Here is an 18,363-nt window from a genome sequence, read left to right as displayed (position 1 = left end):
CTAATCTTACATGAGAACAGCCGCCGTAGGGACATCAACCCTATTTTTATCATCTGTTATTATCATGCGAGTTCTCCAAAAGGCACAAAAATACAATATGGAAATGTTTATGTGTCAATAAGTTAATAACTAAGTGAATGACATCAATACCGGTTTATCGGTTGCATTCGTCCTTTAAAACCTCGTTTATTTTCAATATTAATTAAAAGATCGTGTGAATACACACAACTGGGTTTCTTTACAAGTTAACAATACCTATACGTACGTCGTACATCCCTTCAATAAATGTAGTAGTGTCATAACCTTTATAACGAAATGACGTCGAGTTTTATCGAAAAAAATAAGTTTTTTTTTATTGTGTTCTGTGAGACATTGTGTAAACATGACTTCTAATAGTAAAATAGTTGTAATTTTTCTACTAATAGGTGAGTTTTTTTTACTTAATTTTACAGCCAGTTTTGTACCCACGACCAATTTTTGTTTTGATTTGATTTAAATCTCTTTTCAATGGTTATTCAAACTAGGAATAGCTAGGCCTCTAGTTTCCGGGATGTGGTTTAATTTCATCATAGAATTGGCTTATCTATTCTCTACTCAAGTGTGATACATAGAGTATTCCCGACAAACGAAATAGTTAGCTTCCAATTTGTAAGGAAGTAAATGGGTAGCTTTGTGCGATAAAGGACTAATTTACGTCGATTTTATTTACGACTGTCTGGTGCGTGTACCTATGTGCATTTCCTATAGGTAGGTACCTATACTACTACACTATTATTTTACTACTCCCTGTGTAGGTACAGTTCCAATTTACATACATCATAGTCCTTTAAATTCTTCTTAGGTAGGTACTACCCGTAGGTATATAGATAGGTACTCCCCTTATGAACTACTTTCTGTTGTTCCTCTTTATGCACTAACGCTATTTACCTACTATCATTTTTTTCCTTCCTTATGAAGGTAGGTACTGTTTATACGCCTATGCCTATTCCGTTTTCGAAACCAGCACAGAAAGTTACTTATATTTTACGAGTATTTCGAAACTCCTTCCATGTAAATAAGAGAGAGTAATTAGCAAATTTTCCAAAAATAGGTATCTACCCTCTTACCATATTTATGTTCGTTTAATTTCAGCGTGTGTAACTGTTTTGGCACAATTTCACCATCCAAGAAAACCTCACAAATGTGGGTAAGTAACTTTTAAAGTCAATAATTTTCAATGAAATAAATACTTGAGCTGTTACCTACGAATCAACGTTATCTCCCGAGCTTTTTTTCCCAACTATGTTGGGGTCGGTCGGCTTCCAGTCTAACCAGCTGAGTAGGTACCAGTGTTTTTTGACGAATGTTCTATTGTAATAACATGGTTCCAGGCCAGATGAATTTAAGTGTAAGTATGGTAACAAGTGCATTCCCGCGGCCGGCAGATGTAACGGCAGCGCGGAGTGCAAGGACGGCAGCGATGAGACCTTCGTGCTCTGCAGGAATAATACGTAAGTAAGGGCAAAAGTGGGTTTTTTTTCTGATGGGAAATCATCAAATGACCCCTCCCGCTGTGGGTTAGCAACGGTGAGGAAGTGTCAGACTGACTAAAGCCCACTCTTGCGGGATTGTTAGAAAGAGTTACCGTCACATTGGTACATAAAGGGCTTAACGAGAAACATGATGGGGTTTAGTCAGTAAGAGCCTAACGGGGTGTTAGGCTCTTACTGACTATACGCTACTGACTCCAAGTTTTGCAAGTTAACTCTCTCGACGTAATTATAACGACTCGGCTGAATTGAAGTCTTATGTTGCATCACTCGATCTCTGTGATATATTGAGTAACTGGCTATCTGATTCCTGAATCTGTTTACCTGTGCAACCTGAAACCTGATAACACTGGTTCTCAGACTTTCTGCCTTCTGACTATATAACACTGTTCAGCCGGGACCCAAAAATTTCACGTGTCGTCCAAAACACAGAGGAACACGGACTTATCGTGCAAAGTTACGTTTAACCTTTTATATGATACATAGCCCCGTACTACGGTTACTTAGCCACAAGCTTCCTTTTCTCCTTCTTACCTACGTCATATAAAAGTGATCTTTCTAATCTAGAAAGTCTGCTCATATCTCCAGATGTCCAGAACTGGATTTCCGTTGCACATACGGTGCGTGCATGAACTCCACGGTGCGCTGTGACGGCAAGCAGGACTGCGCTGACAACTCTGATGAGGTTATACCTCTCTGTAGAAATGATTTCACTGATTTTAATATGTGAGTAGCAGCTTTGTTTATTTTACTAGCTTCCAAAAGCAGTTTCACCCTTTTCTTAGAACCCACCTGAATAAAATGTAGGTAGCTTATGTGTTATTCTGAATTTAGTTATCCCACACGCCTCTTCTTATAGTGAGAACAGGATTCAGATTCAGATATTGCAAGTCCAGGGTTTCCTCAAGATGTTTTCTTCATTCGTTTAGTTCAGTAATTATTTATTCTATAAATAATATTATCGAAATAAATCTTCGACTTTATAAAGTCCAAGAATTAGATTTATGGTTGTACGCGCCAACGTTAGGCAAACCAATCGACTTGCAAAATTCTTTCAGTCAGACCATTTATCGATGGGCAACTTTTTATCCGGGCACGTGAAGTTGCTCCCCCGGAACGCAGGTAAAACCGCAAACATAATATATATAATTATGTAGCTAGTTACTATATAATTTTCTCTCCCCAGCTGCACAGAACGCCTCATAGACGACCGCCAATACTCCCGCTCGGTGGACTGCAACAATCTTCGTTTGAAATGCGACAACGGACAAGTCTTGAAGGAGCCAACCCGCTGTGATGGCCATATAGACTGTGAAGACGGGTCTGATGAAACGTTAGCCAGGTGCGCGGAGGCAGAGTGCGTGCCTCCACTGTTTAGGTGCGCTTATGGCGGCTGTGCGTTTCCTAAAGCTGCTTGTGATGGGGTAAGTTTTTAACATTAACGAAACTTGGTTTATTAACCCCTGCAACTTTGTTTAATGGCAAGTAACGAGCTCATATCCATAGAGATGAATCACTCAGTGTAAATAAAAAAAGTTCGATTACATATTTAACAATTTTGCGAAATAAAAATGCGGTAATATGAGAAGCTAGCTTATCCAGGCCTCTTGGGAGCTGATTTGTGATTTTTCTCTCATAGTGCTGATTTTCAGCCAGGTATGATTAAATAATTTGATCTGTTTTGTCTTGCAATAGATTGAAGACTGCGCCGATGGCTCCGACGAGTCGTTCGAGCTCTGTGGCAGAGTACTGCCTTCTAAAACTACCACCACACCCAAGTAAGTGCCTCAGCACGATGGTTCAAAATATTCTATCCACCTGTAGATTTGAATATTAGACAGAGCATTTGGACATCAGCCCTAAACAAAGTCATGTCAAATTCCTATCTCTGGTAAGTAAAATCATAGATAGATAGAATATGGGAACGGCTGTTTGTTAGTATTTTAGATGCTTTGCCTACGCTGTGTGTACGCTATTTCGTGATCTAATCTGTCTGCAAAAATAATAATCCACTGATAAATTAAAATATCTATATGTTCTTTTGATCTTTTCAGACCAGTGTGCACCCTGCCCCCTCCACCACAGAATGGCAGCTACACTATGGGAGGCACGATAACGGGTGTTCCAGGACAGACCTTCCCATCCTTCATGCTCAAGTTCACCTGTGATGAGCCTTACGAGATCCTCGGGGCTAGCACACTGTTCTGCTTCGATGGACAGTGGACTGAGGATATACCGACGTGTGTTCGTAAGTTCTTTAAAAAGATTCTTATCTAGTATTTAGGTTCCACCATGGGTTCCACTCTCCCACTCTTCCGTAACTAGAGGCAGCTGAGTTACCATCTATATACTCTTTTCAAAACTATATGAAGGTTGGTCGGTGGTGTTTTACATGGAGCGACTGCCCATCTAATCTCCTCAACCCATTTACCGCGGTCAACCCGATACCCCTTTGTAAGTCTGCTTGTTAGACTTTGGCTTCTAACTACCCGTAAAGTCTGTTAAAGATGTTCAAACGACAGTCGGGACCAATTTAACGTGCCTTCCGAAACATGGAGATGTTGATGTTCACCCATCCGCTGACTAACCTAACATCATCATTCTCATCCACCGAGCCTCTTTCCCAACTATGTTAGGGTTGGCTTCCAGTCTAACCGCTGACTAACCTAACAATCACGCAATAAATTTTATCATCAACTCCATAACTCTCCGTCTTCCAGGCTTCTGCAAACTCCCAAAGCATCCCACAGTACAGTACCTCTGCCACATATCTGATGAGGAGGTGTACAACGGCTACCGAGAGTGCGAGGAGAAGGAGCCTGAGGGCACCGTGGTGGACCCTCAGTGTCGGCCGGTGTACTACTATCCGGGGAACTTGAGGTATATGAGGTGCGTCGATGGCGAGTGGGATCAGCTCATCACTTGTATTCCAGGTAATGCTAATCATCTTCAGTATTTTTATTGTTCCACTGCTGGGCACAGGTCTCCCCTCCTACATAGATAGATGAATTGATCGTTGGTGATTTCAAGCTTTTAAATCATGTTTCTTCAAGATGTTTTCCTTCACTTTTAATCAGGCATGGGTGTCCAAGATGTCATGTGCTTAGAAGGACCAACATAAAACTTAGAAAAATTACCTTGATAGGTATTTGCCTGACCTGGAGTCGAATCGAAACACACGTACTTGAGAGACTGGTGCTTTATCTACCTGCACGAGTGATCAAAGGCAGGACTGTTAGTTACCCTATGTGATACTTGTCACACGGGTGTGTATGAATCAACTTCCAGGCTCTGGGCTGCTTTTTAAAAGATTCATAAAACCCACGTAGCGATTTGGGCATCGCCCTTTATAAAGTACCTCGGTCCCCAAGCATAGCAATCAGGCGATGCGACTATATTAGGATGCAGTTGGAATAAATATAATAATATATTACCAGAATGCGGCAGATTAGGCACTCCAGCAGACGCGCTACTCCTGGGCAGCCAGGGTCGGGAGGCGCGGCGCAACGAGCTGCCGTGGCACGTCGCCATCTACCGCCGAGCTGACCACCGGCAGATCTGTAGCGGAACTATTGTGAAGCATGATGTTGTCATATCAGGTTAGTGTGTTCTCATTTCTCATACATGACTTTTTGATGATCTCGGACTCCAATTGAGAACGCCGGGGCTGCAGGATATTTGAAAGAGTTACAGCGGCCCTGGTACATAAAAGGCCTACGAAGGCACACGATGGATTTTTAGCCCGTCAAAGTCCGTCACTCCCTCACCGCTGCTAACCCACAGCGGGGTCATTTGATGATTTTTGCCATCGATAAAATAAGGGGCTTCTGCTACCTTGATGAGCTCTAAGACTCCAATTGTGTAGGCACTTAACTAAAGGTAAGCAATCTACTACCTTATGTAGTCATTGGCTCACTTACATTTTATGTATTACCGCCAAGTAGGTACTCCCAAATACCTACCTATGGATCCTCTCCCCATATACTCTTTTGTAGACTCTCTTATTATTTACTCTTTTATATACTCTCACTATTTACTCTTTTATATACTTCTCCTATATGCTACCTAATGTACTCCTCTTATAAACTCTTTATCTGTAGATACTTCCTCATGTACCTACTTGAATTTAATGTAGGGTAGGTAGTACGAATTTTCTTGAGTAAAATCAAATCAATCAATCTTGAGTCATATCGTAAGTAAATCATATTAATTTAAAAACGTTTATATTCCTCTACAGCTGCTCATTGCTTCTGGAACAAAAGGGGTTTACATCCAGCATCCAACTACGTGGTGGCTGCCGGCAAACTGTATAGAAGATGGAACCATCCCAACGATACCCACGTGCAGACCTCTGACGTAAGAAGTACTTATTTAAAACTAATATGACCATTTTATTCAGTTTCCGAAATCTGCTTCTGTCATTGGTGTCCAAGATACCTTTCAAGGTACATAGAAAGTACATAATATAACTTTAAAGTCACATCGGTACTTGCCTGACCTGGAATCAAAAACGCACACTTACCTGATGTTACTACACTAAACGATAATATAGATTGAACTATAAACCCACCACGACAACCATACATGGTAAGTATTTGTTATTGGCCAGTGCAATTTCACGAGATTCCTAAAACTTTTCTGAAAATTGCAAAGTTTTCTGAAAAACTCCCAACTGCCTATTTCATGTTAAAGCCACGGCTTTAAGGCAGAACAATCGATCCTCTGAACAGACTTCCCAAAAAGGAGATTGTTCTCAATTCTGTTTCATGTTTTTATCAACAGATTCGAGAGATCAGCGTGCCAGTCCGTTTCCTAGGTTCAGACACGAACTTCCAGGATGACATATCATTAGTGAAGCTGGTCAGCAGTCTGGAGTACTCCATCCATGTGAGACCTGTCTGCATAGACTTCGACTTCCAGTTTGATTCTAGGCAGCTTAAAGTTTTTAGTGTTGGAAAGGTACCTACCTAATTCTAACTTCTATATTGCCTAGCCCCTTCCTAAATAAGACCGACTAACTTCCGCCTGCGGTTTCACTCAAAATTTTCTCAACGCCATCGAGGTACATAACACATAAGTACAGATTTAGATAGTTTTCATAACCATGTGTTGCTAAGACAAAATCACTACCCATTCCGCTTAAGCCCTGATTCACCGACAACGTAAACGTCAGTTTTCTTAAAACAACTACGTAGGTATACTACCTATGAATTTTCATAATAAACAGTCTGTTGTTTAAAGAAAAATTGAAGTTTATGACGTGCCTTCTCTCGACTCTATTTTTCTTAAAGTTGACATTCTTCTACTACCTCTTCACCAGATCGCCGGTTGGGGTAGGACAGCCACGGGCAATTTCTCCGAAATCCTGAAGGTAGCTGATGTGCCGTACGTGTCGATACAAGACTGTATCAGTGACACGCCCGAGGGGTTCCGGGTGTATATTACTAGCGATAAAATATGCGCTGGATATAAGAATGGTAAGATTTGCTTAAGTTCATCATCACCTGACTAGCCTTTTCTCAACTACATACTTGTATATAACCTAGCGGCCACAGTGAACACAACTAAGAGAGGTGCGCACAACACTACGTTTCCCTCCCCCTTTCTGCTTTCTCCTTTGCAACCATTACATCCTCGCAAAGGGAGGTGACGGCGTTCCACCCTTCTTCGCTGTCGACCATGCAGGACACGATTTCCGGCAGATTTCCCGCAGCATTCGAACAACACCGCTAGAAGTTGTTGAATGTGTCTTTACCATGTTGCATTATATACACCTACATTTTTTACTGATTTATTTACTGAATACCTATATGCTATGTACTAAGCCAGCCAATGAACCATTTTTTCTACATAAAGTATAAATAAATGCCATTCTTCTTCACCAGGTACAGCACTATGCGAGGGCGACAGCGGCGGCGGCCTAACATTCCCCGCCCGGGAGCGCGGCACCATCCGATACTACCTGCGAGGCGTAGCTTCTACCGCGGTTAACAACCAACGCTTGTGTAACGAAGCTACTATAACCAGCTTTACGCATGTCGTGACACATGCGAGGTTTATACAGGAACATTTGTGATATAAACGTCTGACCGTTGAAATATAAACGTCTGATCATTTGTGATATAAACATCTGATCATTTGAATAGATATAAACGTCTCACCATTTGTAATATAAACGTCTGACCATTTGTAATATAAACGTCTGACCACTCGTGATATAAACGTCTGATCATTTGAATAGATATAAACGTCTCACCATTTGTAATATAAACGTCTGACCATTTGTAATATAAACGTCTGACCACTCGTGATATAAACGTCTGATCATTTGAATAGATATAAACGTCTCACCATTTGTAATATAAACGTCTGACCATTTGTAATATTAACGTCTGACCATTTGTAATATAAACGTCTGACCACTCGTGATATAAACGTCTGACCATTCGTGATATAAACGTCTGACTATTTGTTATATAAACGCTTTATCGTGAACGGGTCAAAACCAGAGTGTTATGAGAGTTAATATTCTTAATAATTTTGAGGAATAAATAAAAACTCAGTTCAGGTATACTTTTTTTTATTTACAAATATTTGTTTAATATAAATAGGTACAGTCACAATATATTTGTACGTTACATTATTGCGTTTAAGTTCAATATACGTGTATATACATAACAATTTACACTTGAGTCATACCTTTTCACTCACTTTATAATCATCGGCACGAATCTTGATCGCTAACCTTCACCTGCGCAGAAGTGATTTATTGGGTCCTTCTTGTGGCATGAAGTGAGGCGCGGATAAAGCGGTGATTGGCCCGCAGCGCATCGCGTCATAGCCGTCACTCGGGATTGGTTCTTTGCTAATAAATCACTTCTGCGCAGGTGAAGGCCAGCGCTCAAGATTCGTGCCGATAATTATATATCTATTGCTCCATATGTTTAGCATAAGACTTTGGGCAATGTGTCCGATATTGGGCAATGGTTTTAATATCAGACAAGCCTTTTGCTAAACATATTTCCGAAGTAAGTATCTTAATACATCAAGCATTTTTTTTAGGTTCCCATGCCATCCCATTTTGATTCCTCTTCACATAAAAGAATAATAATAATAGCCTCATGAGGTAGATTTTAGAAAGACCAGACCCAGCAAGTAATCTTTTGATCAACTACATAATGGAATTGGTGTGTCTATCAGCCTTTTTGACAGATAATTACTATATTTTGGATAACATATGTAAGTATCCATCCGAAAAAAGCCATGTTCGAGTTGGACTCGCGCACGAAGGGTTCCGTACCATTATTTATAAAACCGCATCTACTTGTTGCCGTTATCAACATCGAGCAAAAATTTGCAAAAAAATCACGTTTGTTGTATGAGAGCCCCCCAAAATATAAATTTTATTCTAGTTTTCAGTATTTGTTGTTATAGCGGCAACAGCAATACATCATCTGTGAAAATTTCAACAGTGAGTGACGGACGGACAGAGGAGCGAAAACAATAGGGTCCCGTTTTACCCTTTCAGTACGGAACCCTAAAAACCATTTTATTTATTTATTCAACCAAAAACCGTTTGCTATAACTTTTTACTCTGCCCTTTTGCGTAAAACTGTTCATTCGTTGTTGTAAGAGCGTCTATGACGACGTTAGTTTTCTGTCGCCCTGGTCGTTGAGGCGGGGTGACGATATCGTGCTGACGGAGAAGGTGCTTCTTCCAGTAACAGCGGCGGCTGAAGTGAGCGTGGCATATGTCGCATGCGAATCTGGAAAATATAAGTACATGTAATACGAGGAAGTGTTTATACTTAATTGGAGGAGGAGGAAGAGGAGGAAGGAGGAGGATTAAGGAGGAGGAGGAGGGAAGGAGGAAGGAGGAGGAAGGAAGGAGGAGGAGGAAGGAGGAGGAGGAGGGAAGAAGATGAAAAAAGTCAGAGGTCAAATCGGTCTCCAATCAAACAGATCGAAGGTCAAAAAAGGAGATAAATCAGGAAGATGAAAAAGGAATCGAATAATTAAACGCAGAGTCATAATCCCAATCAATCATCGCGTCAGAGAATTTGGAGGAGGGGAAAATCGAAGGTCAAATAAGGAGGATGGACAGATTCTTCTTCGGCAGGATCAAGGAGATCAATATCGGAAATGAAAATCGCGGCGGCTCAGTGGATCCGCAGGCGCGGCGGATCAGTCGGATCAAATCGGAGGAGGAAGGAGGAAAAAAGAAAGGAGGAGGAGGAAAAGGAGGGAGGAGGAGGAGGAGAAGGAAGGGAAGAAGGAGGAGGAAGGGAGGAGGAAGAAATGGAGGGAGATGGCGGTTAAGCTTGGTCTTGTCGAAGAAGGTGCGGCGACATATGGTGCAGTCGTGTGTCCTCTCGTGCATGTGCAGGCGACGGATGTGACTCGTCAGGTTCGACGAGGTGTGGTAGGACGCCGTGCAGTACTCGCATTGGTACATTTTCAGACCTGGAAGATTGATATTTTAAATGTAGATATCTGTTTGCTGTGTGAAGAGATTAAAAATTTTATTTGCTTCATCATTAGCCTTTTTATCGTCCTACTGCTGGGCTGCGGTCTCGTCTTACACTGAGAAGGATTGAGGTTTGTGATTTCAGACTTCATAGTCCAGGTTTCCCCGAGATTTTTTCCTTCAAGTTTATCAGTCATTGGTGTTCAAATCAAATTGTATACATTTATTTCATTTAAATATTGCCAATTTCCTATTTGTTACTGAAAAATCTGCCCTCTATCTATCCTTACAGTAAATTAAATGTTAATCACTCAATGATTTAAGTATGGAACCAAAAAGCCACAGTATTTTTAGGCGCCTGGGTAAAAATATGACTTAACAGTATAGTGATAAGGTTTGAAATGGGGGCCAGGCTTTGGGTGCCAGAAATGACTAAAGTACTTTAACTTTCAAACCCTTACCTGTATGTATTCTAATATGCTTGGCGAGGTCGTATTTATGCCAAGTCTTGTAATCGCAGTGGTCGCACGCGAATCGAGGCAGCTGGTGAGACTTTATATATAAACAATTAAGCTCACCTAATCAAATTGTTAAGTCGCTAGGAAAACGGGTAGGTCGCCAGGATAAACTATAGGTTGAATTAAAGGACGCCAGCTTGAATTATAGGGCGTCAGCTTGAATTATAGGGCGCCTGCTTGAATTATAGGGAGCCAGCTTGAATTATGGGGAGCCAGGTTGAATTATAGGGCGCCTGCTTGAATTATAGGGAGCCAGCTTGACGTAAAAGGCGCCAGCTTGAATTATAGGGCCGCCAGGTTGAATTATAGGGCGCTGAATTGAAATACCAGGGCGCCAAGTTTGACATATATTATTTTACTCACCTGTATGTATTCTAATATGCTTGGCGAGGTCGTATTTATGCCAAGTCTTGTAATCGCAGTGGTCACACGCGAATCGCGGCGGCTGGTGAGACTTTATATGTGTGTAGTGAGAAGCGCGGTGATTGAATATTTTACCGCATATCTGGAAGATTTAGCATATTTATTGCCAATTGTATACCTAGGTGCAAAAAGTCATGGTGGCCTAGTGGGCAAAGAACTAATCTCTCAACTTTTCTAAGTTTGTATCATACAAACTTAGAAAAGTTGAGAGGTTAGTTATACAAATTGTATGTACTTTCTAAGTATATCTTAGACACCAATGACTGTGTTTCGGATGGCACGTTAAACTGTAGGTCCCGGCTGTCATTGAACATCCTTGACAGTTGTTACGGGTAGTCAGAAGCCAGTAAGTCTGACACCAGTTTAACCAAGGGGTATTGGGTTGCCCGGGTAACTGGGTTGAGGACACTGACCTCTATATTTACCACTGGACAGGCTGTTGTCAACGTGCTTTTGTGCCCGTTTGATAATCGCCATTTTGGCGCTCTTAGACGTAGCGAGTGTTCGTGGTACTAAAATTATTTTACAGTGAACCAATGAACAAACACGTCTCTCACAGCCATTTGAAATTATTCGTCAAAATTAGTTCTGTGGACACTCGCTTAAGACGATATTGGCGCTTCAAATGGGCACAAAAAAATTGCTGTCGAACGTACGGAACAGCCTGTCCAGTGTGTAAATATAGAGGTCAGTGGTTGAGGAGGTCAGATAGGGCAGTCGCTCCTTGTAAAGCACTGGTACTCAGCTACATCCGGTTAGACTGGAAGCCGACCCCAACATAGTTGGGAAAAGGCTCGAGAGATGATGTTTATTTTATATTTTAAGTAAATCATACTTTGTTCTTGTCAAAACTAATAGTTTCCTACCTCACAAACCCAATTCTGGCTATCCTTATGAGTTTCTCTCTTATGTTCATCACTTTCCTCTTTAGTTTCAAACTTCATGTTACAGGTTTCACACCATAGACGCTTGAATTTGAACTGCTTGGGGCGACGGGGCTCTTTCAGAGAGGCTGCCGTCTTCCGCGGACGGCCTTTTATTGGTGGTGTACTGAAAAATTGAATTAAAAGTGGTTTAGAATGCAAAAGAATGCTGTTTTATTTACAAAAGCAACTATATAAGAAAAGAAAACCGGCCAAGTGCGAGTCGGACTCGCGCAAGAAAAATCACGTTTGTATGGGAGCCCCCCAAAATATTTATTCAATTCTAGTTTTCAGTATTTATTGTTATAGCGGCAACAGAAATACATCATATTGTGTGAAAATTTCAACTCTCTATAATGGTTCATGAGATACAGCCTGGTGACAGACAGAGAAGCGAAAACAATAGGGTCCCGTTTGGCCCTTTGGACCCTAAAAAATCAGGGAGATTTTCGGCCAACAAGGATTATTTTTCAAAATCAAAATTTTAAAATCGTCAAACTTGGCTGCAAAACAGCACTATTCAAATGTTAAAAACAAAAGACAGCCCCCAAAACGCCCACCCTTCACCACTTCCTATGTGTTTTTGCTGGCAAGGCTGGCGCAACAAACTCCTCAGCAACACATGTCTGTCTATTAGGTTGGAAGAACCAGATTTATAAAGAACAAGTTATATAAAACTACTAAAACTAGCTTCCACCCGCAGCTTTGCCCGGATAAAATTCGGTTACATCGCGTTTCCAATAGAATTCTTCAAAAGTCCAGGATAAAAACTATTCTATGTCCTTTCTCAAGGTCAACTCTATCTCTGTACTAAATTTTATTAAAATCAGTTCAGTGGTTTAGACGTAAAAGCATAACAGACAGACAGAGTTACTTTCGCATTTATAATATTTGCAGGGATAAGTTTTGAATGATGAAAAATTACCTCTTCTTCACTTTAATCAGAGTACTCTTCCGAACTCCACAGAACTCAACCTCTTCCGGCTCCTGCTTAACTTCCTCTTTAAAGCCATCGTCTCCCTCATCCTTACAGTCTTCTATCTCCTCGTATTCCACGTCACTGACTTCCGGTTCCTCTGGGTCCTCGGTCTTTATCTTCAGTGCGGTGGCTATCTTGCGGAATGTTTCGTCGGCTATGAGGCAGGAAGTTTTGAACTTGAAAGCGACGGACAGGTTGTTTAGACAACCGTTGCATATTTTTGTCGGTAGACCTGCTTCTTGTTTTATCTGTGAACGGTGTTATCATCATCATCATCATCATCCTAGCGTTGTCCCGGTTGCCCTTCCGGGCCCGGGGTCCGCTTTCCTGCTTCTTCTCCTCCACTTCGCTCGGTCTTCGGCATCCCTGGTGGTTAGTCTATTGGCACGCATGTCATCCCTTACGACGTCAAGCCAGCATTTCCTGGGTCTACCCAGTCTGCCCCGGCCGGGCGGAGGCGCCATGGCTAGACATTTGTTCCCCACGTAAGTGGCCGGTTTCCGTAAAACGTGTCCGTACCAGCGTAAGCGACACTCTTGCAGTTTGTCTGCAATGTCACGGACATGAAGGCTGCCGCGGATGCGCGAGTTCCTAACGCGGTCCTTCCGCGTAACTCCACACATCCAGCGCAGCATTTTCATCTCCGTGACCCGCAGCTCCTGCTTGTGCCGCTCAAGCACAGGCCACGCTTCACTGCCATACAAAAGGACAGGCCTAATGATGGATTTATAGACCTGTCCCTTCAGCTTAACCGGCATTTTAGGGTCACAAATGACACCAGACACCTCACGCCACTTGGCCCATGCCGCCGAAATTCGTGCCCTGACGTCGCAATCGATGCCACCAGACGCGTGAAGGACAGATCCCAAGTACCTGACCTGGTCCGTCTGCTCGACCATATTACCGTCTATGCAGACGGAGGTGGGATCTGTCGAGTTGCAGGCCACGTACTCAGTCTTCCCCACATGCAGCTGCAAACCGCCGTTCTCGAGTGACTCCTTCCACATGTTAACACGTTGCACCAACCGTCCCTTGTCCGCGTCTGCCAGCGCGATGTCGTCAGCATACATGAGCAACCACGGGGGCTGCTCATGCGCATCTCGGATGCTTTCGGACAATGAGTCCAGTATCACGCTGAACAGAAACGGGCTAAGGACGGAGCCCTGGTGTACTCCAACGGTAACAGGGAAGGGTGTAGTGTCACCAACAGCGGTCCGAACCACTGAATCGGAATCCCGGTACATGTCTCGGATAATGTCAACATAGACTTCTGGCACCCCTTTGGACCGCAGCGCCCACGGGATCATCATGCGAGGAACACAGTCGAAGGCCTTCTGCATGTCCAGAAAAAGGAAATGCAGAGGTGTGTTCTTCGCCCTGTATTTCTCCATCACGATCCTTAGGGCGAAAACAGGGTCCATGGTTCCATGACCAGGGCGGAAGCCATACTGACAATCGAAACAATGCACTCCTGCCGGAGCCGAGAGTCAACGATCCGCTCAAAGAGCTTCATGGTGTGGGACATGACCTTTATACCGCGATAGTTTCCACACTCCTGCACAGACCCCTTGCCCTTAAAGACTGGAGTGATGACACTCCGTCTCCATTGGTTCGGGATCCGGCCGGTGTCCCATACGCGGTTAAATAGGTTTGTTAGGATGCCCACCCACGAGGCCCCATAGCTTTCCATACTTCGATGGGGACTCCATCGGCTCCGACAGCTTTCCGATTTTTCATGCGGCGAAGAGCCAACTGGACTTCGTCAGGCGTTATCGGTGGCACCAGTCCTTGATTCGGAGGGAGGTCCGGTGGCTGCACTTCTCTGTGCTGCTTATTCAGCAGCTCGTGGAAATAAGAGCGCCATCTCTCCTTCACCGCGAGGTCCTCGCATAACAGGTTGCCGTCAGGATCTTTGACACAGCGGCACGGAGATGTCCTGTGCCGCTTTAATCCTGGAACGAGCCAACTTATAAATGAGCTTTTGCCCTCAGACGTTTCCAACCTATCATATAGTGGCTGTAAGTGGTTACGTCTGGCTCTGGCTACAGCTCGTTTTGTGGCTCGTTTTGCAAGCCTGTAAGCGTCGCGATCTTCGGGAGAGTTGGACGCTTGCCACTTCAGAAAAGTGCTTTCTTCACCCTAGTCTCCCTCTGGACTGTGTCGTCCCACCACCAAGTTTCCTTGTCACACTTGCGTCCACCCTTAGACATTCCCAGCACCGCCTTCGCCGCCTCCGTGACAGATGCCTGAATCCTGTCCCAGTGTTTTTGGACAAGTTCGCCTTCGGCTCCGTCGCACTTGTCGCCGATAGCCGAGGCGAGCATGTGGGACTTGTTTTCATCAAGCATCCACCACCTGATTTGGCGTTGGAAGTGCTCCGGACGTTTGTCTTTGGGCTTCACACAGAGATCCATGACAAGGAGACGGTGTTGCGCAGTGAGACTCTCACCGGGTATGACCTTGCAGTTGGCTACTTTGCTGATGTGATGCCTTCTAGTGAGTAGGAAGTCGATTTGGGTCGCGTTTCTCCCGCTCCTGTAGGTGATCAAATGGTCAGGTTTCTTTTTGAAAACGTGTTCACAACGGCCAGGTCGGCTGCGGCACACGTCCGGAGAATCTCTTCCCTTCCGTGTTCCGGTTACCGTATCCCAAGCCTCCGTGAACCCGTTCAAAATCCACCCCAACTCACCCACATGACCGTTCAAATCGCCCCCCAAAACGATGTCCTGCGACAACGGGATGCCACTAAGCACATCACCGAGTTTATTCCAGAACGAAATCTTGTCAGCATCGCTACAACCGGCCTGTGGTGCGTATGCACTTATCAAGTGGGTTTGAACCCCCTCGATAAGCACCTTGACTACCATAAGTCGGTCGCTAAGGCGTTTCACCTCCAAGATATCGTCGTGCAATCCCTCGGCTAGCACTATAGCTACCCCGTTCTCCCCACCAGGTGCACCCGTATAGATCAGCTTGTAGCCATTCCCAATGTACCGGGATCTGCTGCCTTTCCACCGAGTCTCCTGCAGGAACGCCACGGCCACCCTCCGCCTGATGAGTACGTCGGCCAGCTCCCTCGCGCGTCCAGTCAACGTGCCAATGTTCCACGTTGCGAAGCGGATCTTCTTTTTGGTAGGGGCTCGCTTCTTTGCCCGTGCCCGCCCGTGGCACGGTAGCCCTTGCCCACTTGCCACAGGAGTCGGGCGAAGCTCCTGCGCGCCGTTATGCGGCGGCGCCCTATCCGTGACCCTTTTCCTATTTTTGCTTCCCATTGATGTGGCTATAATGTGGCCTTTACGGAAGCGACTGCCGTCTGACCTCCCAACCCCGAAGGGAAAGCCTGCGCCAGAGCCTCGTTCGTTTTCCAGCAGGTGTACCGACTAGCAGGTGAGGTTGGCTTGGGCCCGATGATCTTGGTGGGCCCCATACACCCATTGTCATCGAACGGTGTTAGATTATGGTTAATGTTAATTCAAAATCTCTTAAGTATGTGACAATATTCATATCAAATCTAGTAAGCTCAAAAACTTAAAAGATTTATGCATTATGAAGGGAAACCAGGGACAGCTGAGGAAGATCTGCTACTTTCTTTATGTAAAAATAAAATATGTATTTATTCAGGACAAACAAAAGACACAACAAAGATACACAATAAGAAGTAAAACAAAACAAAAAGTGGGTAAAAAGAGAAACATAAAATACAAACAGAAATTAACAGCACTGTGCATTATGTCTAAAGTTTGTACTGAATGGGAGTCCAGCTCAGCATGTGTCAGGTAGAATACCTGACGCTGGTATTCTACTGGAACCCTAAAAGTTACTAAACCCTAGCTAAAACCCTGTTGGATTTTTGTTAATGTATAGTAGACTGCCTTTTTGGATTATTGCAGCTGTTCTTGGAGATCAGGTAAATGAATATATTGTGGTACAAGCATAAGTTCTACATTTTATGAATATTCTTTTATAAAAGTAGCAAGGAACTACTACAGATTGCTAATACTGTACGGCTCTTCAATCTGGTTACTCTTTCATTGATGAGCCATTTAACATTAGAGATTTAGATATATCTGGGTATGCACATAGTTGGGAACCTCAGGAACGACCCAATAGGGTTACATCTTTCTTTCAAAATCATCATCATCATCATCAGCCTATCGCAGTCCACTGCTGGACATAGGCCTCTCCAAGTGCACGCCACTGAGATCTATTTTCGGCTTCTCGCATCCAGCTCCTGCCAGCCGTCTTGCGCAAGTCATCACTCCACCGTGCCTGAGGACGTCCTACACTACGTTTGCCGAGGCGTGGTCTCCACTCTAGAACTCGTTTACCCCAACGGTTATCGGTTCTTCGGCTAATATGGCCAGCCCACTGCCACTTCAGCTTGCTGATTCGGTAGGCTATGTCGATGACCTTGGTTCTCTGACGGATTACCTCATTTCTGATGCGATCCCTCAGAGAAACGCCGAGCATAGCTCTTTCCATAGCCCGCTGAGCGACTTTAAACTTGTGGACCAGCCGTACCGTCAGTGTCCACGTTTCGGCTCCGTAGGTCATGACAGGTAGGACGCACTGATTGAAGACTTTTGTCTTTAGGCACTGTGGGATCGACGATGTTAGGACTCGACGTAGCTTCCCAAATGCAGCCCAACCCAACTGAATTCTCCTATTCACCTCGTCCAAAATGCAAGAAAAATACAAAAATACGTAACATGGATACTTACAGTAATACCAGTACAAAAGTAGATTTCATCAACAGTATTATCTTTTTCTGTTTCAAATATACTAGTCATGTTCAGGTTTTGAGCCATACAAACTCTACAGGAGTCCATTAGACTGGTCAAGTCGATTTTATATTTAAAATTCAGTTCACTAGTTGCTTCCTCCGAAACTGCCATTGTTATAAAAACATTGATTTTATGCTATTAGTGAGTATGTAAAGCATTGACATATATTTATTTCTTCCTTTTCTGATATCAGCCGTTTTTATTGCTAATCTTTTGCTTGGTTTCAAAGAAAAACATTAATATTTTGTTGATGAAAGATATCAAGCAATTTTTTTTGACATTTGTTTTTAATACATCACTACCACGAAACTAGAAACGCTCCAGAATAATTGTTGCGTTGCTATCTTTGTCGCACTAATCCTAAAAGCCTATATTATCTCTTGATTTTATGCTAAATGTCTAATAAAACCGGGAACGATATTTTGCGTTTAGATTTTACATGTATCTCAGAAAACAATAATCAAATCATAACTTGGAAAATTTAAAAAGGTGATTACAGATAATTTCGTGACGTTTCCTGTTTATAATATACTGCTGCAATCATATAAAATTTTGAACCAGGTGAAAGTAGCAATAAAAGTTGTGAAAGTGTTTGTTTATTAATTATTTAAAGATTTTCTTTGTAATCGATAACTTTGATAACTAAACGCAAAAAGACTTTCGTTCAGAAATTCTACTGAAAGAAGTATTATACTTTAGGTGATGAAACATTAAAAAAATTATATACTTCATAGGAAACA

At 43.1% G+C, this 18,363-nt stretch overlaps 2 protein-coding genes across 2 annotated transcripts; one reads left to right on the top strand and one right to left on the bottom strand.

Annotated features, from left to right (window-relative positions):
- Positions 1-283: 283 nt before the first annotated feature.
- LOC110382036 (modular serine protease-like) lies at positions 284-8,169 on the top strand. The gene is made up of 13 exons (XM_064042818.1): positions 284-425; positions 1,132-1,186; positions 1,371-1,490; positions 2,118-2,255; positions 2,716-2,953; positions 3,225-3,307; positions 3,584-3,777; positions 4,250-4,462; positions 4,967-5,128; positions 5,767-5,885; positions 6,312-6,488; positions 6,850-7,006; positions 7,415-8,169. Exons 1-13 carry the CDS (start codon positions 383-385, stop codon positions 7,603-7,605), a joined length of 1,890 nt encoding a protein of 629 aa, XP_063898888.1. The 5' UTR covers positions 284-382; the 3' UTR covers positions 7,606-8,169.
- LOC110382035 (zinc finger protein 467) lies at positions 8,093-17,902 on the bottom strand. The gene is made up of 6 exons (XM_064042831.1): positions 17,561-17,902; positions 12,786-13,087; positions 11,804-11,987; positions 10,878-11,019; positions 9,632-9,992; positions 8,093-9,295 (listed from the first exon to the last, which is right to left on the bottom strand). The coding sequence occupies exons 1-6, from the start codon at positions 17,732-17,734 to the stop codon at positions 9,109-9,111; spliced, it is 1,350 nt and encodes a 449-aa protein (XP_063898901.1). The 5' UTR covers positions 17,735-17,902; the 3' UTR covers positions 8,093-9,108.
- Positions 17,903-18,363: the final 461 nt, after the last annotated feature.

Source organism: Helicoverpa armigera, chromosome 30 (assembly GCF_030705265.1).
Source record: "Helicoverpa armigera isolate CAAS_96S chromosome 30, ASM3070526v1, whole genome shotgun sequence".
NCBI lineage: Eukaryota > Metazoa > Arthropoda > Insecta > Lepidoptera > Noctuidae > Helicoverpa > Helicoverpa armigera.
Note: the sequence above shows the minus strand (reverse complement) of the source record. Positions and strands in the feature narration are given on the sequence as shown.